Source organism: Symsagittifera roscoffensis, chromosome 3 (genome assembly GCF_963678635.1).
Source record: "Symsagittifera roscoffensis chromosome 3, txSymRosc1.1, whole genome shotgun sequence".
NCBI lineage: Eukaryota > Metazoa > Xenacoelomorpha > Acoela > Convolutidae > Symsagittifera > Symsagittifera roscoffensis.
The window spans coordinates 72,879,228-72,903,897 of NC_087064.1; the positions used below are offsets into that span (position 1 = coordinate 72,879,228).

Genomic DNA, 24,670 nt, shown 5'->3' on the forward strand with positions numbered 1-24,670 from the left:
GACTTGAAGTGCTTCGTTGTGAAAGAAGTGTAGGGGTTTCTGGTGTGATACCAGTGGTGTTTTCTGGAGTAGTTTGTGTTGGGGATTGAGGTATATCAAAATGAACTCGGGGAGTTTGAAAATTTCTATTTCGTCGAGGATGTATAATTTGTCTATTTATTTCTGTTGTGTTTTGGTTTTGACTAAGGTTTCGTATTCTACTTAGTTCTTGTGGTAGTGTTGGGTAAAGATTATATGTTGGTTCACTTAGAGGTGCTTGTCGTTGAACTGGTTCTAGTGGTTCAGATAAACGAGCGTGCCGTTCTTCAAAGGTGTATGGATTGTCTTGAAAAGAAATTCGTGTAGATGTTTGAGGATTTTGAGTAGTTGAAGGTGGTGTTGGATTATCTTGGGATGATGTCGGTGAAGACTGATTTTGTGACTGTTGGGTAGCAATTTTTGATGGATTTTTGAATTGTTACTTTAGTGAGAAGGTTTATGTTTATTATAATATTCTTCTAAAAAAAGAATTAGGAAAATTGTTGCTAGGGCAAATGTGATGATTGCTTTCTTTATACATTTACATATGGTCAAAATGAGGGATGATAAAAATGTTATAAAGATTACAAACAATAGAAAAATATCAGTTCTACTGAAAATTGTTCGTATCATTTAGACAAGTTGTTAAAATCGTACCTGTGGATATATTCAAGGGTTTTGGAAAGTTGGAGGTATAGTTCAATTATTGTGTAGAAAATTAAGAAAATATTACAAAAAATTATTATGATTATTAGAAAAGATTCGATGATATCAAAAAGAAATATTATAAAAGTTTGGAGTATTGAAAAAAAATGTTTAAAATTGATAAGTATTTGAACGACTGTTTGAGAGAAAAGCATTTAAGAAATGATCTCTTGGTCGAATATTTTTTGCTGTTTGAGGCGATTTTCTAGTGTGGTCGAATTATTTATTAGTTTTTTGACAAGTGGGTTGAGTTTCGTAAAAATTTGTTGGGGGCAATTTTCATGGTGACTGGGAGGTCGTCTTTTTCTTTATTTTTGTTTGTCAAATGATCCGGGGTATGGTGAGATTTTTATACTTTAGGCTAATTAAAATTTTCATTTTGTGACTTTAGGCTAAGTTATCAAATTTGTTTTGGGGGTATTCGTGGTCTGAGTTGGGGAAATATTGTTGATCTTTGGGTTATTAGATAAGGGAGGGGTACGGTATTATGGTGATATTTATTTTAGCTGTCAAGTTGGAGTGGTTTGCTTATTTTTAACCTGGAGGTTGTAAAGTTATAGTTAGAGATGTGCCTGGAGTTCTAGATTATTCGTCTAATTGATCTTAGTTTGAGTTAGAGAAAGTGGCGGATTGGATGAATCCTATTGGTCTATTTTGAACTAGAATTATTGCGTACTTGTGAGCATGTTATTTTGAAAAAATGAAATGAAAAATGTTACGGAGGTTTCAAGATTGTGAAGTGTAAAATTTTAAAATTACTTTTTAAATTCTACTTTCTTTAATATTTTAGATTGGGGGATGAACATTTTGTAGTTTTTACGTGGTTGATTTCGGAGTCTTGTTGTTTTTCTATGTTCTGATTTGTCTATTTCTTCTTGGGGTATTATTTGTTCTGTCATTTTTCTATTTTTTCTTTGTTTTGGAGATTCTTTTTGGTTTTGCGTATTGTTTTTTGTGACGGTTGGTTTTGTGTTTTGATTTTCGGTGGGGTTATCATTTTGTTCTGTGTTTTTCAGATGTGGTTCATTTTGAACGATTTTTAATCCTGTGAAAGAATATAATTGAGTTAATTCACGGAGTGCGTATTCTTTTGGGTAATAAGGTAATAGGTTGTTTCGATGTTGAACGATTTCTTTTTTGTTTGAGTCGATAATTTTATATGTGACATCAGTGGGTTTTGCAATTATTTGGTATGGTCCTTTTCGAAGGGGTTGTAATTTTTTAGAAATTCCTTTTTGAGTATTAAAATTAGGTATTAAAACAAATGTTCCAATTTTTAAATCGGAAGCTGGTGTAAATCGTGAATTGATTTGTTCATTTATATTTTGTCTTTGTAATAATTTTTTTGTTATTTTTTGGTAAATTTCATTGTGTTTCTTATCTCTATTTAAAATCCATTCGGTGTGTGTACCGGAGGCTAATTTAAGAATTTGTGGGTGATGAAAATGATCTTCATCGTGCGTATGTAATGGTAGGTTATAACAAATTGAGTCTTTATTTGGTTGACAATAACCTTGTGCGTTTTTATGGGAATTTGCTGTAAACATTATTGGTTTGCGTGGCTTTTGGTTGAAAACCATTTCGTATGGTGACATTCCTAAAGTTGTCGTGATTTGTGAATTATATGCTAAGGGAAATAATTTTACATCTGCTGACCATTCGGTATATTTTGTATCATTTCCGTTGATGATACATCTAAGATATTCTTGTAGTGAACGGTTCATACCTTCGACTAAGCCGTTTGTCCAAGGTGCATGAGATGTACGTGGTTTGTGTTTAATGTTGTATAAATGACATAGTGTTATTATTTCATTATTTATGAATTCTGTACCATTGTCTGTGACTAAAATTTCTGGTAGTCCGAATTTTGCTATCCAGTGTTCATAGAGTGTTGTATATGCGTAATAAGCATTACAATGTGGTACTGGGTTAAGTGCTACATAGTGTGTGAATGCGTCAACAATTACCATAATGTAGGAGTTTCCTTCTGATGAGGGTGAAATTGGTCCTTTAGTATCAAATGAGATACGGTGATTAAAGTACAGACTTTGTCCTTTAAAATCTTGTTTTTGTGCTATTTGTTTTTGATTTGGGTAAGGTTTATTCAGTTGACATACTATACAATCATTGCATAGTACTTTTATCCAAATTGGTGCATTTGGGAAGTAAAAATTTTGTATAAAATTTGAATATGTTTTCTCTGATCCAGAGTGTCCTTTAATATTTTGTGTATGTGAAATATTAAAAGCTATAAGAATCATACTTATAGGAAGACAGGGAACTGTAGATTCATTTAGGTTATACTCTAAAAGGTCTGTTTTTTCGTTAATTGTTGTGTTGTTAAATTTGCGAAAGTATCGGAGGAGTGTTTTATTTCCTAGAATGGTTGAATCTGCTTTGATAGGTTTAGTTTTATATTTATGCCATGATTTCAGTTGTCGAATTACTGGGTCAAGGTTTTGATATTGTTTCAGTGTTGAAATTGTAATTGTTTCTGTTGGGGGGAGAAAAATGTTTTCGATTTCTAATTTAGATAAGGGTATTGTATCAAGTGGGTCGTGAAGGTCAAAAACTTGATTTATTGTGTATTTTGAATCACTTGTTTGGGGTCCTGATAAATTTATTTTATCAGTTAAATCTTCTTTTTCAATTAGTGGAAAATGATCTTTTTTAGGCAGGTGTTGTTTTGTTCGTTTTTGTTGGGTGTTATTTTTTATCCATTGAGAATATGGGATTGGTTTGAAAGTTGAGGTTCCAAGTAAATCAACTTCATAATGATTATTTTGACAATCTAGATAAAGTGGAAAATGTTGTAAATTATTTATTTGTGATTGTTCAATATCAGTTTTTACTGCATATTTGCATTCTAATCGGGGTGATGTTTCGTTTTCTGCAAGGTAGAATTTTATATTTTTGGGTATTTCAACTGTGGTTTTTCGTGTAAGTAATTCAGGTGGTGTATTTCGACTTAAGGTGTCTGGTAATGCAAGATTTTTTCCTGCAGTCCAAACTATATGTAAGTTTGGAAATTTCATTAGAATTAGTTGAAATCTGTAAACTCGGTGGTTTGGGTTAGATTTCTGTGTGAAGAGAAAAATGATTGGTTTGTGATCTGTGAATAAAACTGTGGGATGTTTTGATCCAAGTATCAGGAATTCATATTCTGTGAGTGTATAGATTATGGCTGTACATTCTCTCATTAGAGTTGAGAGTCTTAGCTCTGCTTGAGTGAATAATCGAGAGTTTGCTGATATAAGGTTCATTTTATTTGTACCATTATGTGATTGTAATAGTGCTGCGCCGATGCCAAAGTTCGAAGCATCGCACATTGCATAAAATGGTTGATCAGGGTCTGGAATTGTGTTTGAAATTTGTTCGGTTAAAAGTTTCTTTATTTCTTCGAATCGTGTTTGATGTTCTGTATTCCATTCAAAATTATTTTGTTGTCTAAGGATGTTGTAAAATGGTCGTAGATATAATTGCATTTTATAAACATATTTACTTAAAAAGTTTAACATTCCAAGGAATTCTTGGATTTTCTTTTTATTTGTTGGTGGTTGAAGTTTTTGAATAGCGTCAATGCGTGATTTCAGTGGAGTGATTGTTTTTCTTTCTATGTTATGTCCTAAGAATTTAACTTTTGTCAAAAAGAAGTGTGATTTATCGGGGGCGGCCTTCAGATTTTCGTTCTGAAGTATTTGGTGATATGTTTCTAAAACTTTGAACATTTCGTCTTTTGTTTGTGATTGCATAAAAACATCGTCTAGATAGGTGATTGCGTTTTTCTTGAGTATCAGTGGTCTAAAAATTTTGCTCATAAAAGCTGAAAATGCTGCTGGTCCTATGGATATTCCATAGAATAAGCGGTTAAATTCATATTGTTGGTTTCCGATAACAAATTGTGTTAAACGTCGTGATTGTTCATCTAGTGGCATTTGATTGTATGCACTATTCATGTCGGCGGTTGTGAAGTATTTGCCGTTTATTTTTGTTAAAATAACTTGTATTGGTTCAATGGGCCAATTACATTTTGATTCATCTATGAGTGAATTGAGGTATCTAGCATCGAGAACGATTTTTAATGATTCTCCTTTAGCTAGAATGATAACGGGGTTGATGAATGTGTTGCCTTTTGGTTGTTCTTCTTTGTTTACTGGTGATATAATTTTGTATTGTTCTAAAATATCGAGTAATCTGTTTACTTTATCATGTAAGTGAATTGGTACTTTACTTGCTCTTTGTTTTTTGAAAACTGCGTCAGGTTTTAATGGGAGATGTAGTGATGAACTTATTTTACCAACATCGAATTTTGATGTTGCATAGACTGATGAATATTTAATTAGCTGTTTGGCTAATTTTTCGAATTCGTCTTGTGTTATTTGTGAATGTTGGAAGTTAAACATTGTTAAGAATTTTTGTTGGTGCTCTGTGTAATTACTTATGTTGAATGTAGGTTTGAAATATGGAGTTTTTGTGAAATAATCCGTATTTCTGTTTTCGTTGCTTATTATATTATTTATAGATAATTCTTCATTAAGAATTGTAGATTGGCATATATCTAGTAATTGGAGTATATTATTTACGCGATAGGCTTTTTCGTGTATTGGTGATATTGTAGCGTTGGTTTCACAATATCCTAAAAGTCCTAAAGGTAATGTTACTTGGTAAGGTGTGTTGTTATAAACATGTAAAGAAATTATATCTGAATTCGAATTTTTCAAATATTTTATTGAAGAGATTGTGATTTTGAAAAATTTATGAATAGGTTTGAATTCAAAATCTGACATATAAAATTTTTGTTTGTTTTGTTCTTTATCATATTGGTGAACTTGTTTGATTGAAAAATTATAGATGTTTCCTGATAGTGGTTTCAGGTGTTTTCTTTGTTGGTTATATATTGGATAGAATTTCGAAAAGAATGGTGGTTGTTTATTTAATCTTTGAAAAAATGTTAAGGATGTTTCTTTTGTTTTTGTATATTTATCTTTTATTAATATTTTACTATTTAGTATGTTAATTGTTGGTATATACTTTGAAATAAATGGTATTCCAATGATATTATATTTAATATCAGTGATATGGAATATTTGTTTGAATGGTTTATTTAAAATTTTGCTTTGCTCTATTGTTCTGGTAGGGAGGAGAAATAATTGGATTTTTCCGTAGTTTATCAATGTTGATCCTTGTGCTGTTGCTAGCTTGCTGGAGGTTTCCAGAGGTGTTAGCTTTGGGTGTAAGGATTTTATTTCATTCCATGTGGGAATGTTTATTATGTTTGATTCTGCTCCTGAATCAATTAAAAAATCTATTTCAAGGTCTGGTGGTTGAAATTCTTTATTTCTTGGGCTTTCTAAGAGAAATGGTATTGTCCAAATTTTTTCTTTGGGTTGTTCTTTTTGTATATTTTGGTAGATGTGGTTTGTATTCAAGCATTTTGTTTTGGCATTTTGATCTGGTTGTGCTGTAGTATTTTTTGCATTTGTTTCTTGCGTTGTTGGTGTGGAATTTATGGGTGTAGTGTAATGATTTTGAAGAAATTCTGATTGATTTTCATATATATGTGATGGAAAGGGTTGTTCATATATAACAGATTCATAGTCATTTTCGACTTTTATCATATTGATAGCAAGAGTGTTTTCAGTATCACTTTCTGAATCTGATGATGTACAATTTATTTGATTGAGTTGTAACGTATCGGTTACTGTGTCATCAATACCTGGGGGGTCTGATGTTGTTTCTGGATTAGATTGTACTTGATTGATTTGTCTTTGATGTTTAGGTGTACTGCTTCTATGACGATTATTAGATGTATTATAGTGATTATTATTTCGGTGTGGTGATTTGGAATAATTTCTGTAACGATTATTATAACTTGGGTGTCGATTTTGTGAATTATTTCGCGATCTGTTTTGATAATTGTTGTTTGGTCTGTTATAGTTCGATCTATTATATGAGTTATTTCTTGATCGATTGTTTGGGTAATTCTGGTTTCGGTTGTTTGAATAACTTCTATTTCTATTATAGGAGTAGTTTCTATTCCTATTGTATGATGAATTTCGTGATTGGTTGTTTGGATAGTAGTTATTTCTTGGTTGGGAATTAGATCTAGAGACAAATCGTTGTGTATTCGAATTTGATCTGGAGTAGTTATTTCTACTATTTGGTCTATTGTAGTGATTTTGTGATGAATTATACGTGTTTCTTCGTTCTGGTGATCTTCCTCTATAACTTGAGTTATATGGGGATTGATTTCTTGTATAACTTGTATTGTTCGGAAGTGGCTTTCCTGAACTGTTGTTGCTGTATACATTTTTGTTTGGTAGATTTTGATCTTTTTTCATGTATTGATAGAATGATTTATTTGGTTCTTTGTATTTTTGAGGTTTATTTTGACTATCTTGCTGTTTTTGTCTACATTCGGAAATACTATGTCCGTATCGTCGGCAATAATTACACCATTTTTTGAAAGATGGTTTGCCTTTAAAGTTCGGGTTCTTTTCGTAAATATTGAGTATTTCAGTGATTTTTTCAACGAGATCTGTTTCTGATTCTTGTATATTATTAATATTAGTGGGAGTCGTTTCAATTTTGTTAACGTATTGTAATTTCAGATTTTCCGTTTCTTCTAGTTTCATCGTAATTTCTGCTTGTTCTAGTTTGTCTACTAGTTTTCGAAAATCTAAATCGGGTTCTCGAATTGAAGAAGGATGGGATGCTCTCTTTTTTATTGCTATTTTCCTTAATTGTGGTGTTAAGGTCATCATTAAGATTTCTGTCATCTTAGTGTTTTTATAGTCGTGTGTATTTAGTGAATATGCTTTTCGAACTAGTGTTTCGATTCGTACTGCTATTTGCTTGATGGTTTCGTTTGGTAATCTGCGAATTTCATTACATAAAACTCTTTGTTGTTGTTTGTTTCTTTCGGAGTCAAACATTTTTGAAAATTCTTGTGTAAATCTTTTCCAGTTTGATTTTATTTCTTGAGGTAGTACTGAAAACCATTTTTGGGCTGCGCCATCTAAGGTTGTTTGTATTAACGCTGTGCGTCGATGTATCCAATTTTGATGTAGTGGCGTATTTATTGGTTCAGGTCCGATATTTAAAATCAGGTTTGCTGTTACTGCATTTAAATAGTCTTCTACAGAGTATTCAGGGTCTGTTCCTGTGAAAACCATTAAAGGTTTGTTTGATGTTATTGATGATCCACCCATAAGGTATGGATTCATTGTCATTTGTAATGATTCTGCTGCATTTGGCATTTGAGAAAAATTTGAAAGTTGGTTTCTTGTTATTTCATGTTGTTGAAGATAATATGGTAGTGGTATTTCATTTTGCATTTGTGATGGTTGATACGAGTGTGCAATCATTGGATTTTGTTGTTGAATTGGTTGAAAGGATTGTGTATTAATTGGATTTTGTTGTTGAATTGCTTGTTGATGTTGTGCATCTATTGGTTGTGGAGAAAAATTCCTATGATTTATACGTGTTTTCTGTATTCCTTGTCTACGATATTCTTGAGTATTTTGTGCAAATATATCTGGTTGTAGGAAATCTTCATCTGAGGATAAATAATCCATTTGATAAGATGTTTGTTTTTTATTTTTATTTTGTTGAAAAAATGGGTAATTTTCACTGCGATCCTGTGGAGGATTTGGTTGAAAATTATTTGAATTATATTGGGCTGTTGGGTTATCCCAGTTTCGAGGTTTTGTATATTGATTAAAATTCCTTTGTGGTTGATAATTTGTTTTTGACGGATGTGTATAATTATAATTATGGTCTGCAAAGTTGTTTCTAGTGAATGTTTTGCGTGTATTTGATGGTATTGTCACGGGTTTGTATGTTTGATAATCCATATGTGAATATTTAGGGGCAACCGAAGGTTTTACGGTTGATTGTAAGGTTACCTGTGTTTGTGAAGGATTTGTATTTCTTGGTGTTGTTAAATTTGGGCGTATTGGTGAAATACTTTGTTGTGTAGTTGTTGTGTGTACAATTTCTTCATTTATGAAGTGTGATGGTGTCTGGATATCTTGTTGAGTAAGATTCCTAGTTCCATTGAGGTTTTCATTGTGTATGACTGTAGAGTTTAAACTATTATTTTGTGTATCGGGTAAAAATGTATTATAGTTTAATGGTGTTGCATCAATTGTTAATGGTATTACTCTTACATAGTCTCTTATGTAAGATATTGTACCTATTGCTTGACTTGAGATTGATTGTGGGAAGCTTATAAATGCGGGATGAGACCATTCGGGGTCCCAAACATAATCTGATTGTTCTGTGATAGCGGTTTCATCGTTCGAATTTTGGGGTCTAAAATTTTTTCTTGCTTGTGCAATTAAATCAATATTGTGTGTGAAATAATCTATTATGAACCATGCTAAAATTTTTTGTAAATCGTGTCTGGTATGTTGTGAAACGTCGTCTTTCGTGAAATTTTCTTTAATGACGTTCAAATAACTAGAGAGTAGTGTGATTTCATGTCGTACTCTTAAATGTTTAGATGTGTCTGTCGGTGAGACATTTGTTAATGGTAGTTCATTTTCTAATATTGAAATATAACTATATATTATTGCGAAAACTTCATTGGTGAAAATGGAGTTTGCTCTTTGTGAGTTATGGTATTGAATGCTTTTTATATATTCTGAAAAGACTTTTGAAAATTCTAAATCGAGATCGTCTGTTTGAATAGTATATGTTCTATTATTATGGTTTGGGGAAGTGAATTCTATAGAGTAGATTCCATACTGTTGTGTTATGTTGCATATATCTTTTAGATAGTGATCTATGATTTGTCTTTTGATTTTTACATCGGGGAACTCTGTTTTACATGGACTAATTCCGGGTTCAAATAAATTTATGAGTAAATTTTGACAAAATAAGTGTTGTCCTCTATCAGTATCTGCGTCTACTATAAAGGGAAAGATTTCATCATCATCTGGAGTTTCTTCACCTGGAGTGTGTGTTGAGCTCATTTTTTCGTTCGATGACTGTTAATATGTAATTATTAATGTGTCGAATTGGTTGATTCCAATTGTATAGATGTACTGGTTTGTGTTTGTACTGCTTTTTTATTCTTCTTTTTCCTCTTTGTGATGAATTTGAAGTTGTTTCTGAGTCAGAAAAATATAATTGATCGTGAAGTGGGTAATTTTTATCTACTGATTCTTTTAGTTTGTAAAGTTCGTCTAAACTGTTGGTTTCTGATTCTGAAAATGCGTTTCGATTCTTTGAAAATCTTTTTCGTGTTATTTGTCTTTGTTTAGTTATTATTTTTCTCTTTAGTGTTTGTCGTTTTGTGCGAATGTATCCAACTGTTTGTGTATGAGGTGTGATTACAAGGTCGTATTTTTTGTTATCTATTTCACAATTGTGTAAAATGATTGTTTGTTTATTTCCTAGGTTTTTAAATGACATAAGGTTTAGGATGACGGATGCAAAAGGTTGTTAAATGATTTCTATTTTCTTAAACTGTTAGTTCTTACGATTTTTTGGTTAGCTTAACCTGGGTCTTTTTGTTCAGGGTTGGAGAGAAAAGTATATCGATTCCGGAGAATGATTTTACTTTCTCGTGACTAGTATAAGCTAAGGTGTTAACTTACTTAATCTTACTTAAGGGAGTGATTGTGTTCAAGGGTTGGAGAATAGTAAATCGATCCACAAGGTTCAGGTATAATTAGAACGCGAGTAGTTCGTTAGGTACTATTTTAAACTTACTAAGTCTAAGATTTATCCTGGGTCTGGTAAGAGGGGGGGTCAAGTGAAGGATGAATAACCGAAGTTCTTCACTGCTTATCCTAATTTGAATGATTAGTTTTGTTTAAAAATTTCTATTAGTCTTGGGTTTTTAGAAAGGGTTGGATAGTGAATCGACGTTTGAGGTCGTTAGACACTAATTAAGTGGGTGGGGGAGAACAAAGTTGTTCTGTTTGATCCAAGGATAAGCCTTGATGATCAAATTTAAAATTTAATTAAGTAGAAAATGATTTAAGATCCAAGGATAAGCCTTGATGATCTGGTTTTAAAATTAAGTGACTTTAAGTTTTAATAATGTTTTAATTTGTGTAAAGTAAAGATTTAGTGTTTTTATGATATTAGTGGGTTTGATGATTGCTGTTATGTTTTAGGTGATGAAGCTGGAACAACAGGATGATTTATGATTACTAACCATTTATTGTCATGCTACTAATTTTTATTTTTATTTTCCAATAAATATTTTTCAAACATGTTTTGTATAATACTGCAGAATTTTAAGAAAACGATCTTAGATCTTTTTATCAATCGTTATTGTATAATATTAATTTTGTTTAGCGCCTGAAATGATTTTGAAGATTAGCTTCAAGGTTTTATGTTTGCAAATGGAAATCTAAATTCATTGCAAGTAGTATTCGAAATATAAAAGTTTGTTCTGGCTTTTGCCGAACTATCATATAACTATACGGCAAGTTTCTACTTTGTCGTATGTCGTCTTTGGTTCGATGTCTTCTTCCAATTCCGGGTAGTTCTATTATGGTTCGGAATATTGGCTCTGATCTATTGAGTCGGAGAGACATTTCAATTAAATTATTGTCGTATAACATTTTGTAAATGTTTTTGTCTAATTTCTAATCTATTCTTGGTTAATTCTAATCTAATAAGGTCTTGTTCGAGACTTATGGTCGCACCAGATGAGTTATGACTGGGGGCGTAACTCATAGAGTAATTTCGGATAGGGTACACCGTCTGCTCGTCACGCTATCTTATTTTCGGCCGGATAGATTCGTGCAACTTCTTAGTCTAATACCGATCCTAATCTTACTCTTATACTATCTAGTCTCAGGTTGTTTAACTAGTCTCTGCTAGGCTCAATAGATCTAGGGTATACTGGTTTATTGCGGCTGCTGAAGTGCTCGGGAGAGTCCAACTAATTTCTAAGTTAAATTCAAATCTCTCTGGTGCTGAAATTACAAGTAACTTCAGCACTTACAAATAAGTGGGTTGTTAGTTAGATGGATCATGATTGGTTAATATTAAATACTTTACATTGGTAAAACATTTAATTTATCCAATCATAAAATATAGTTTAGATCAGGTTCCATTGTAGAAAAAATTGTGATGAACGCTTTTGTGTTAAAATTAACCCAAATTGAGAAAACTGATTCAATAGGTAAAACTTTCATTACGCTGGGAAATCTGATAATTAATTTCCATTTTCGAAATAAGAAGTCGACCACGTTTTTGAAGACCTTAACACTTTTGCTGTTCGATAGTGGAGTTTGCCTTCCTTATAACAATTGAAATGCACTGAACTTCAAAAGAAATCACAGGTCAAACCGCGAAAATTCAAAATTGAGCGTGAGCAAATTTTAAAACTTTTTCCTGAAAAAAAAACGCTTACTCTTAAAAAATGTTCTTCTGGGTTATTTACATTTTTTTTACTTTATTACCTACATAACAAAAATTCCTTGATTATTCCCACTAATCAGAGATAAATTGAACATTAAAAACAAAAAATATGATACTTCTTTGCTGCTCTCAATAGTCCAGATTATTCCTCAATTAACTGATTCGTTTTTAGTCCGACCTTTACAACCAGAGGGAAGATTATCGGAAACCATTTAATCACCAGCACATCTGCTTCAAACCGAGAAAACATGCCGGATTTAAACAAAAAAAATAATGCTTCTAATCGTGAGAGATTTTCGCCCCTCACAATCCCCGAAGACATCAAAAACTTGCATTAAGGGTCGAGCATAATAGATCGTATTGAGAGCATTGTGCACTCCTTTGGGAAATTACCACCGAAGAAAAAAACAAAGTGAGTAGATATCATGTACATAAATTATTTTTGAATTAGGTGAATTAGGCATTATCGTGAACAATCTCGAAAAAGAGTAAACGTCTTGTCTTTTTATGACTGTCAATTATAGTAAGACTTTTTTAAATCAGAAGAAATTCCATGCGCTGAAAATAAAGCTGACAAACAAGCAGACAAACGAAGTTCGACAAATCTATTTTCCTGGAAAAAATTCTGATTTCATATATACTAAAAGGTAGCCAACTGACTGTTGAAAAAGAGCAATGAACGCAAATAAACAGAAAAACACTGACTCTGTTGAAGATTAATTGATCATACAATCCTTTAGCATTAACCCAACTTGAAAAGAAAACTGGATCAACAGGTAAAGTTTTTATTCCGCTGGAAATAAAAAAAAATAACAAATTCCCATTTCTAAACTAGAAATCGTTCAGGAATTTTTGCGCCATTTGCACGTTCGTATTTGGAGAGTGCTAATTACGTCACTTTCATCAGATGAATTTCAATTGAACATAAAAATGCATATATACCTAAGTGCATTTATGAATGCATTAATAAGTAGGCGGAGCAATAAGCAGAATGGTCTAAGAGCAGAATGGGTTCAAGAGCAGAAACACAGAAAAAAACTTTTAGTGATTGAAACGGGCAAAGGTACTACTATGATAGAGTGGTCCCATGAAAATAACCTGGTCCCTTGCGAAAAAGACACCTAAGGCTCTAAAATGTTTAATAATTGTAAATTTGCAATTCAGAAAGTTGCCGCAGTATATTTTCAAACCACCTTTCTGTTTCGTTACTTCGTTGAACCTCCCTCTTCACCATTATTAGGTTAAAACCTCAAAAAGACCGCTAACATTAAGTATTGATGACAAATAAGTTAACCCCACTATGGTTGTTTAACCGTAAAATAAGTTGAAGCGAGCATATTTCTTGATATAAACAAGATAGTAATTAAAATTGTTAATCTGAACAATTTCTGACTCAGCATTTTGGGCAAGATTTTTGAAATGAAGAATTTATACACAAATTAGTTTTCAAAATTATAACAAGCGAAATGCATGCGGGACCTGTCTATCATAGTTGCTTTTTCGTGGGACCACTCTATCATATTTGTACCCGGGCAAATTCATTAAAAATATATCAGACTCGTCAAGAATACCAAAAAAATGAATAATTTATTCACGAATTGAATCATTTCATCAAACTTTTTTCTGTGAATTTTTGAAAAATCTCAATTAAATTACTCAAATTATGCAGAAAATATTAGTTTCTTTGGTAATATTAACTATTAGTATACTAAATTTACCGATCAGCTTATAAAAGTTAATATTTTTCTGCTCTTGGACCCATTCAGCTTATTTGACTGGCCACCATTATTATGTATGAATTCACTTCTGTAGTTATTAGCGCATTTTCCGACTTTTTCCTTAAAAAAAAACAAAAAAACACCAAAACCTATAAAAGAGTCTTCACGTCGTTCATTACTCTTAAAGATAAGGTGCGTCCAGGACTCGAACCTCAATCTCAGTCAACCGCGTTACAGCCACACCAAATTCGAAGCATCCGGGAAATCGTTAAGGTTCAACAAAAAAGGAAGTTCTTTTACTTGCAGATTTGAAACCAAAAAAAATTGTGAAAGGGAAAAGTCTAGTAACCGATTCAATGAATAAAGACACTTGCTCTCCAAAGTTTTACGAATAAGACTTAAAAACTTATAGGATCATGCTAAAAATCACTGGTTTCACCTCTTACCGTCTTTGCGATTATTTAGAACACTGGCTCGATTCATCACTGTCATACTTATTATCTAAAACAAAGGAATAAATTAGCTGAATATATTTTAAAAAATAAAAAACAAACACTTAAACTGCAAAACGAAATTAATTTCAAATGTTCAAGTGTATGTCAGATATTAATCTATCTATACCATATTTAAATGCGAGTGACAGCTATCTCCCATGTTTAAGCTTAATAATTTTGCAAGTTAAACGAAAGAATTTTTTCATGTTTAAGCTATATCATATATTGCAAAGCTTCAGAAAATTTTTCAATTAGTTTTCCGCAAGGTCATTAATTTTTCAATATTTCATTCGAGGACAAAATTAAGTCTGTCCGTCTGTCTGTATACCTGCTTTTTTAAATTAATTTGATTATGTCTGTCTACCCGTCGCCTAATTTTTTAACTTTCATCTATTCTATTACATATTTAAATGCAGGCTTCACTATCTCGCCATGTTCAAGCTTTTTCAACCTATTATTTTTGCATGTTTAACAAAAGAATTTTTTCACGTTTAAGCTATATCGTATATTGCAATGGTTAAAGTTTTTTTTTCGATTTTCCACTTTAAATTCAGTGTTTATTTCATCAAGTTTGAAATTAGCAACCCAATGGTAATTTCTAGAAAACTGCTCGATTTTTGAAATTATCACCCTGTAGTTGAGTGCTGTCAGGGTTCTCAGGGCTTGCGAATCTTGCCTCCAATTCTCACTTCTCGAATCCTTGTAGTTTTCGAGATATGATTTTTCAAAAACTTTGATTTTAAAAAATTCCAAAACGTTCAAGATCCCTATCCTGTTGTTGGATACTTTGAGGGTACCCTCAGGGGTTGCGAATCTTGCCTCTGATTATGGCTGCTCAAATCGTTGCAGTTTTCGAGATCAGACGTTTTTTTTTTTGACTTTTTGCAAAAATTTTTTAGAAAACATAGATATAAAAAACTTCACAAAACTTGAAATTACATCTCTGTAGTGAGGCTCTGTCAGGGTAGTCTCAGGAGTTGCGACTTTTGGCGCCAAATTTGACTGCTCAAATCCTTGTAGTTTTCGAGATATGACGTTTTTTATAATTTTCTCCGAAAATTTCAAAAAATCTTAATTGTTGAAAAATTCCAAAATTTAGAAGATATCAATCCTGTTATTGGAATTTGGAGGGAACTCTCAGGGGGTTGCGAATCTTGCCGCTGAATATGGCTGCTCAAATTCTTTTAGTTTTTGTGCCAGTCGGTCATAATTGGAAGTTTGACCTTGAGAAGAGCAGAAAACACTTGATTTTGTAGTGAAATTTAATTTTTCAAAATTTCGAATGGAACATGTCATGCACGATTTTCTCGCGATAACTGAAAATCAGAAAAAGAAAAGAGAACAATTTCAGAACAATTGCGGGAAAGTTGTCAGATAAAAACGAGTGTGAAATTGCAATTCGCAATTTCCATCATAGTGAACAAGAGTAGAGCTGTCCTATCTGAAATAGGAGACAGAGTGTTCCCGAGAGAACAATTGTTCGAACTGGACCAGAGTGAACCTTCGACGGAAAGGTGGACAGCTTGAGTGTCCCAATGGTCCACATAAAACTGCAGTCTAGAGTAAAAACTTGTTCTTGTTGTTAAAACTGACTGACATTAAACTTATCTTAGTTACTTTATTGATTCTTGAGTTGTTTACCGACTTATTTACTTCCTGGTTCGTGAGCGTGCTACAATGTGAGTACTTAATTTAATTTCTAGAGTGTGTTTTATGATTGTTATGTTGAGGTAAGGCGAGTTTTAGGTTGATCCATCTGAAATGGATCAAAGTTCCACTGTCTAATAAAAAAGCAACTTAACGGATTGTTCCGACCCGGTTTTTAACGGCGTTCATGTATTTTGGGTATCTAGAGACCTAAGTATGGGGACGTTTCTAATTCTAGAGTGGGGGGGTATTTTAGTAGTAGCCTTTAAGCTGTAACGGGTCGTAGTCTCATGTCACAAGCGAACCGAATTGGCTCCGACTGATTTGAGGCGGAAAAACACAAGAGATAGTGTCCCTGACTCCTGAGCCAATAGTTATAGGGCCTATTTTTCTTAAGCCTCATGTGTGACTGTAGTAGACGAATGTTACATAGTGTTTTTATGGCGCTCCTGGGTGTTTACGACATCAAGACTACGGAGTCGAACCCACTTGAGACAGCTTCGGGCTGAATGCCCATTCTAGAGTACCGGCGGTACGGTTCGACAGGAACGTGCAAACCTTCCGGTTGTACCGTGATAGCTTTTTAAGAAAACTCGAGAAAATTTCCTGGTACGCTCTCCGAACGAGGCTTAGCTAACCGAGTAAAGGGGGGCAACTAGGGGGACAAAAACACGAGCAAAAAGACAAAAAGCAAAACAAAAACCAAAAAAGAATAGAAAAAGGAACAAAAACCATAAAACGAAAAAAGACAGTGACTTTGACACCAGATTAGTTGGATCAAACCTTTATATTAATTAAATAGTATACCCATACTGTTTTACAAGTTCGATCGTTTCGATCAACCTAGCAATTTAAACCAGTAAACTGAATAAAGTGCCCGAAGTGGGGCGTTGTCAAGGGTTTTCAGATAGCTTGGAACTTAGCTGGACCAATAGGAGACTTGACTGGAAGAGGTGACCAGCCGAGTGGGAAAGTGGTTCAGGGACACTTGAGCTGAACCAATAGGAGACTTGACTGGAAGAGGTGACCAGCCGAGTGGGAAAGTGGTTCAGGGACACTTGGTTGAACCAATAGGAGACTGGACTGGAACAGGTGACCAGTCGAGTGGGAAAGCAGCCAAGAAGGATTTGGCAATTCTCGAGTTCTCAAGTTGGGCAGAACGGGTATCGTTAGAATCCACATTACATCATAGGAGATAAGTGTAAAATTGGATAAGCGAAATCCCCCAGTTTTGAGGAACGTTTTTACTTGAGCAGGCCTGGAAACAGGTCTACGGTTTTCTCTTGAGAGGTTTAGCACCCGGCGCTTAAAGTAATTTTTAGGCTTAAGAAGGGGGGCTAGAAAGGGGGGAGGTTAGAAGGGGGACTGGTTAGGCTAGAGGTTGGCGGTTGTAAATTGCAAAAAGGGGGAAATTAGAGTAACTAATTAGTCGACATCGTTGACTTAGTTACATTAGAAATTAACACGCGTTGGTAATATTAGGTGGAGATCCAAAATCCAACTCGAGTTAAGGCTGGTACGCTGGTTGGTTTGGTAGGGGGGACCGGATATAGACAGCTTTTGTGATACCCCATAAGATCACTAGTGGGGGGAGGAAAACGCGTGGCAATTAGGTACCAGACATTTTTTTTAGACGAAAGGTAGACATTGGTCACCTTTAAATTTTAGGTGGGCTCATTTTTCTGTTTTTATTATTCTTCTTACTTAAAATTTTTGTTGCATTTTATTGAGGATTTGTGTTTGGTTTTATACGAACAGGTGATCACAAGATACCTGCGCACCTACATTGAAATAGGAACAACCAAAAAGAAGAGGGGGGTCAGCATTTGGCTTTTAAGAGAGGGTTTTTGGGAAAATTTTACTAGAGCTTGAGTGGTGGTACAAGGTACGGTGGTTCAAGAAGACCCTACAACGAGGAAGACACTCCGTGACGAGTATTGGGACAAGACCGAAGAAGTCTTGGGACAGAGCAGTCTGGGGATAGTGGTCTTGGGACAGGGTCTTGGGACAGTGGTCTTGGGACAGGGTCTTGGGACAGTGGTCTTGGGACAGGGTCTTGGGACAGTGGTCTTGGGACAGTGGTCTTGGGACAGGGTCTTGGGACAGGGTCTTGGGACAGTGGTCTTGGGACAGGGTCTTGGGACAGTGGTCTTGGGACAGTGGTCTTGGGACAGGGTCTTGGGACAGGGTCTTGGGACAGGGTCTTGGGACAGTGGTCTTGGGACAGGGTCTTGGGACAGGGGTCTTGGGACAGTGGTCTTGGGACAGGGTCTTGGGACAGTGGTCTTGGGACAGTCTTGGGACAGTGGTCTTGGGACACTAGTCTTGGGACACTAGTCTTGGGACACCAGCCTTGGGACACTGGTCTTGGGACACTACCCTTGGGACACTAGTCTTGGGACACTAGTCTTGGGACACCAGCCTTGGGACACTGGTCTTGGGACACTAGCCTTGGGACACTAGCCTTGGGACAGTAGTCTTGGGACACTAGCCTTGGGACACTGGTCTTGGGACAGTAGTCTTGGGACACTAGTCTTGGGACAGTAGTCTTGGAACAGTGGTCTTGGTACAAGGGTCTTAGGACACTAACGGAGAGTACTGTGATAGTGACGAATAGTCTTGGGACGGTATAGAAATTGAAGTCAAATTACAACAAGTGCGTTTTAAGACAGAATAAGACAAATCGAAATAGGTAGGGTTAAGACCAAATTAAGGAAAATTTTTCGGAGGTTTTAGAAAGAGAATTGGATAAGGTTTTTAAGATTGTACAGAATTTGTTACCACAAAAAATATTTTTTTTACCCTCAGAATAGAATCGTGTATATAATAAAATTGTAAATAGAAGCAGTTGTAAATAGAAATAATGAGGCGGAGTAGGGTACCGGTGCTCGAAAAAAGGTCAAGTGGATCAAACACGAAATATAATTCATCGCTGCGCGGAACGACATCAACGGGCCCAAAGATAACGAAGACGAACTTTTCAGTTAACATGGTCAGCACAAGGAGTACAGCGGAGAACAGGGCGAAAGAGGGCACGGAAGGGGAGCGAGTAGAACCCACCATCGAGATTGATCTAGAGACACCCGATCAAAGTGTGGATGAAACAAGGAAGATGGCGACAGAGTCAACTCCAATGCCCAATGCAGAGGAACCGAACCAGAAACCCATAGAGTTCTCACCGATAGATGACGCGGAAGATGCAATAGGCAACACCGAAGAAACGGTGAAAGAAGACTCTCAAGTAAAGAGGACATCTTTTACGGAAAAATTGGGAATAATGTTCGGAATAAAAACAAAAGAAAACGTGACTGAAGAACCAAAAGCAGAAAGAGCACGAACGTTTGGGACAGTGAGCACGAAGACCTCAGAAGCCAATCCAAGAGAGGAACAAGCTAAAGCAGAGGCTACGGCCGAAGAGAGACCGACAGCTGACCATGAAGAGACTAACATTGAGCTGGGTGACTTGTTGGCGAAATTAAATAAGATTGACAAAAGACTTAAGCACAGTGAAGAAGACAGAGAGGTGATAAAAAAGGAGATAAGATACAACAAGCACGAGTATCTAGACAGTTATTTTAACCTAGCTAAGGCAACAGATGAGAGACTCAAGGAAATGTCAGATAAGGTAGAAGCCACCAATGAAGAACGAGAAAAGAACATCAAAACAGACATGCAACAGTTGAAGAACCGATATGATGATGTCAACAGCCAATTAGGGAGCCTGGAAAGGAGAATGGACACAATGAGCAGGAGTCAAGCCGAGAGTTCGTGTGAAATACAGGCAAAGTTGGATGCAATCTTGAGAGGTTCTACTCCACAAGAAAGACCGGCAGCGGATCGTACGCAAGGCACCAGAGTTGACTTTGCAGAACCACAAAGGAACAAACGACAATCGACACCGTTGCCCTTAACCAGGGGTGCGATAAGCATAGCACCAACAGCTGCGAAAACAATAATGAAGAATGGAACGTCGAATACAACGACTGCTCCGGGAGATTCAACAGCTAACAGCAACACAGGACCGGATGCTATGACATGGGCCAGCACTTGGGAGATGATGAACAGGACTCTAGAGGCCTTCGCCACGAGGAACACTGACTCGAGCGACAGGAGAGAGGGAAAATCAAGAAAGACATTCAAGAAGCCAAAAGAATTCAAGGACGACTCCGATGGATGCATTGACACTTGGGTGGAAGTGATGAGATTACATCTAGAACAAGATAACTTGAGTGACGAAAGACAAGCATGTACAGCCATACTGAGCAACTTGGAAGGAACGGCATTAAAATGCGTGGTCGCAAAGAAGGAGGAAGAACGCGACACCGCGGACAAGATCTTCGAGATATTGCTGAATCGGTTCGGGTCAGGCATGAAGGGTCACCAAGCGATGATGCGATTTGAAAAGAGAAGGCAGAGGGACGACGAGTCAATAGATCGGTTCCTAGATGACCTCGAGAGCTTGAGAAGGAGGAGTGACCCAGAGGAGTCGACAAATAGACGGAACTTTAGCATTGCCTCGAAGTTCATCGATGGGGTGAAAAGTGATGACTTAAGGACAATGTTAGCAACATACTACACATTGTCGAAGGACAGCGCACCCACCCCAGAAGAAATGAGACAGAAATCAAGAGAATACATGCTGATGAAACCTAAGAAGTACTCATATTCCGAAAACAGGAACACGCAAGGGGGAAGCCAACCCCAGAGGTCATCATGGTACAAACCTAGAGATGATATGGACAAGCGCAGATCATGCGCGAACTGCGGGTCAGCGGATCATCATGTGGCTGACTGCACGATGTACAAACAAGGCATGAAGAGCCTAGGTTATGCACCGGATGAAGAGGATATGAGCCAGATGGAGGAACACGAGTACTATAACGGCTTAATCATCAAGATAGGCGCCAGATGCTTCTTCTGTAACCAGGAGGGGCACTTCAGGATGGATTGTCCCTTGTTCTGGGAAGCGGTCAAGGACCAGAATCACCCCAAACATAAGTTGGCATTAGCGGCGGTGCAGAATCAGCGGAACAGGCAAAACGAGTTTGAATCTAGGAACTTGGGGGCACCAAACACCGAATTGCCGACGAAGACAGTGAAAGCTGTGACACATGTTAGCGGTGCGTTAGAGTCCGCGGCCGGAAGCTCTCTAGAGATAAATTATGAGAAAGCGGCGACGGAAGCAATTGCCAAAGTGAAACAAGATCTGGCTGCGAAAGAAATAGAGCAACGACTAAAGTTGGAGATCGAAAGACAGAATTTTAACGGAGCATTAACCGGATCGAACTCAATACCAGAGGCTAGAACGGGCTCAATGAAGACCGGGAATTGTAACACCGTGAAAATGGTGACAGGTAAACCTTTTGGAATATCGAAAATCGGAGCAAGAATAATGTCGATAATCACAGTGGGCGGACACGAGGTAACCAGAAACTTGAGCGAGCCGAGCGACCAGACGATAATGCACATTGACGTGTATGCAGACTACTTGAGTGGAATAAGTCCACAAACGACTTCTAGAGCGCTCAGGGCACTACTCACGAGAGGGGGCAGCAAATCGGTACGTGTTGATAATAGGTACACTGAAGCTTATGGTCCACACGAGGTCATGCTAAATATAGATGGAATCAACATCTATACCAAGACGATGATAACATGCGACGAAGACCTAATTGGACAAATCTATGTAGGGAAAGAAGAGTTGAAAGTAAGATCGATCGGACACTGTGCCATGCTTGAAGAAGATGCAATGCACATCGGGACGGAAGCAGACGTGACAGGGCACGTGCTAGACATAAATGGCAAAAAGACTCAGTTGCGTGGATTACTTGACACGGGAGCAGTCTTGAGCGTCATACCAATCGAAACATGGGAAAAGATGGGCTTTGACAAAGGTGACTTGATAGACTCGAGAATACGGCTGTCAGCTGCAAACAAAGGGGCCCTACGGGTGCTGGGCAGGACGCCGATAATAGCCCTCAATTTGGGGGAACGTAACCTGTGGATGAGCTTCATCGTGGTAGAAAACCTAGATGAATCTGACCAATTCATTTTGGGCAGAGACTTCATCAGGAATTTCGACGTAACGATTGATCTAAATAATGCAATGTTCAGGATACGGAACCCGGATAGGAGGTACGCAATCAAACCGGTAAATTTAATAATGGCGAATGAAAACAAAGCACCGGTATTCTTGAGTAGGAGAGTGAGGTTAAAAGCTAATGAAGCGGCAATCGTAAGCTTGAGGATGAAAAATTATAATGAACTAAGTGACAACAAGCAAGTGTGTATAGTTCCGAATCCCAATAGTCAAAGCGCTGCTGTTTTAGGAAGATCATTTTCGATAACGAAGAGCGGCCTCTGCGTCAGTGTCTTGTTGAATACCCTTGATATACCGATCACGATACAGAGAGGGAGGAAGCTGGGATATGCTTTACCAGTTAAAACTCGATACGAAACAATTGAAAACTCAAAACAAAATGAAGTTGTTGATTGTCCTAATCACAGGGACAAAATTTGTATCTTGAGACGATTGCAGAGAATAAAAGATTTTTCAAGTCTTATCAAATCACTTAAGTCAGAAACGGACGATGGGCTTTCGAGCTGTTCGAACTTTCCAGAGCGACCCACACTAGATGAAATGCAAACTGATAAACCGGTTCTGCCGGAGATTGAACATTTAAGGGGCAAACTGAAAGATGAACAGCTCGAAGCTATCAAGGACGTACTAGAGCGGAACGAGGAGGTTTTTTCAAGGCATAAGGCGGATATCGGGTGTTGTAATTTTGTTGAACATGAAATAGAACTTGAGGAAAACGCGGTGCCACACAGGGAGGGGGCGAGGCGCATGACCCCACACAAATCGGACGCGTGTAGAAAAGAAATCGAAACGTTACTAGAGTATGACATGATAGAACCATCCAAGTCACCGTGGGCGTGTGGAGTAGTGATGGCCAAAAAGAAAGGCGACCAGTTAAGGTTTTGTTGTGACTTTCGATACCTGAACTCCGTCACGGTGAAGGATGCCTATCCCATACCTAGAATTGATGAGAGCCTCTCGAAGTTAGGTGATGCGAAATTTTTTACGACTCTTGATTTAGGCTCGGCCTTTTGGCAGGTACCATTAAGGAAGCAAGACAGGGACAAGACAGGGTTCGCCTGCGAGTTGGGTCTGTTTCAATGGAAACGGATGCCGTTTGGACTCTGCAATGCAACAGCCACGTTTCAGCGGCTGATGGCACACGCGTTGATAGGCGTGACGAAGAAGTACGGCAACCTGGTAATGTGCTACGTGGACGACGTGGTAATAGCAACGCCGACACTAGAAGACCACATCGAGAGGCTTGACGAGGTGTTCGCGTGCATGAAAAGATCGGGGCTGAAGTGTAAACCATCAAAGTGCGAGATACTCAAGGACTCGATTAAATACTTGGGAAGGATGGTAGATAAGCACGGCATCAGACCTGATCCAGACGCCGTGGAAGCAGTCCTAACCTGGAAATCACCGAAGACGGAGCACCAGCTGATGAGCTTCCTGGGTTTCGCCAACTATTATAGAGAATTCATCAAGGGCTATGCGGACAAGGTATACCCGATGCAACAACTAATGAGACATAAGGGCAAGAAGTTCACGTGGAACAACGCGGCAGAAGAGTCATTCCAGAGAATAAAGAAAGAGCTATGTGAGGCACCAGTACTGGGTATGCCGACAGAGAAGGGGATGTACGTGCTAGACACGGACGCGTCAGTAGTCGCTATTTCTGGGATTCTCCATCAAGAACAAGAATGGAATGGGAAGACAGTCTTGAGACCAATAGCATACGGGAGCAAGGTCCTAAGTGACACAGAAATGAAGTACGGAGCACCAAAAGCAGAGATGTTCGCGGTGGTCACCTTTGTCGAAAAATACAGAGCATACCTAGGCAGTGAGCCCTTCAAGCTGCGAGTCGACAACCGAGCACTAAGCTGGCTGAAAACGTACTCAATGGACCAGAGCTATATTGGGAGGTGGATAGTTCGCTTGGATGGATACAACATGATAATTGAGCACAGAACACCAGATAAACGTCAAAATGCTGACAGCTTGAGTAAGAAGACGGAGTTCTACGAGAGGCAAGAACAAAGAGAGGCGGACAGACCTGAGATCAAAGACGGCTTCTCCTTTATGGACAAAGAAACGTACGACAGTCTTCCACTCACGAGATGGCTGGACAAATCAGGCAAACCGATTGAAGATCATCCCGAATTGCCGAAAGAGCCTCTTGAAAAGACCATCTTGAAGAGAAGCAGAGGGATTCCGGTAGGAATAATGCTCAAGTCCAAGATCGTGAGGGAAACACTCAAGGCAAAAGGTTATGATCTCATCCAGGTAGAGGAGGGAACGGTCCGAATAGATGAAGACTTAATGAGGTTGCTTGAGAAACTATCAGATGACAAGCCCGTGATCCAAGGGAAAGGTCAGGAGGCACCGGAACTAACCATACTTCGGAGAGAAGAAACAGTGAACAATACTGACGTCTCAAAAGGAAGCATCACTGATAGCAAGGAAGTTGTGCGATCACTAGTTGAAAAAATCCCCGACAAAATTCTGGAGCAGACAAAAGTCAGGGATAAGAAAGTAACATTCAGAGAAGAAGTTGAACACCTGGGACTAGATCAAGAGTCCGGGGAGTGGTCCAGATTCATGGAAGAAGACGAAAC

At 37.1% G+C, this 24,670-nt stretch overlaps 1 protein-coding gene across 2 annotated transcripts in view; it reads right to left on the reverse strand.

The window, feature by feature from the left end:
* Positions 1-24,670, reverse strand: part of LOC134842784 (disks large homolog 4-like) — a 574,432-nt gene that overhangs the window by 40,155 nt on the left and 509,607 nt on the right. For both annotated transcript variants that reach the window (XM_063859273.1, XM_063859274.1), the window contains exon 2: positions 14,276-14,333. In XM_063859273.1, coding sequence (XP_063715343.1) covers positions 14,276-14,321 — 46 coding nt within the window. In that variant the 5' untranslated portion in view covers positions 14,322-14,333. The remainder of the gene's footprint in view (positions 1-14,275; positions 14,334-24,670) is intronic.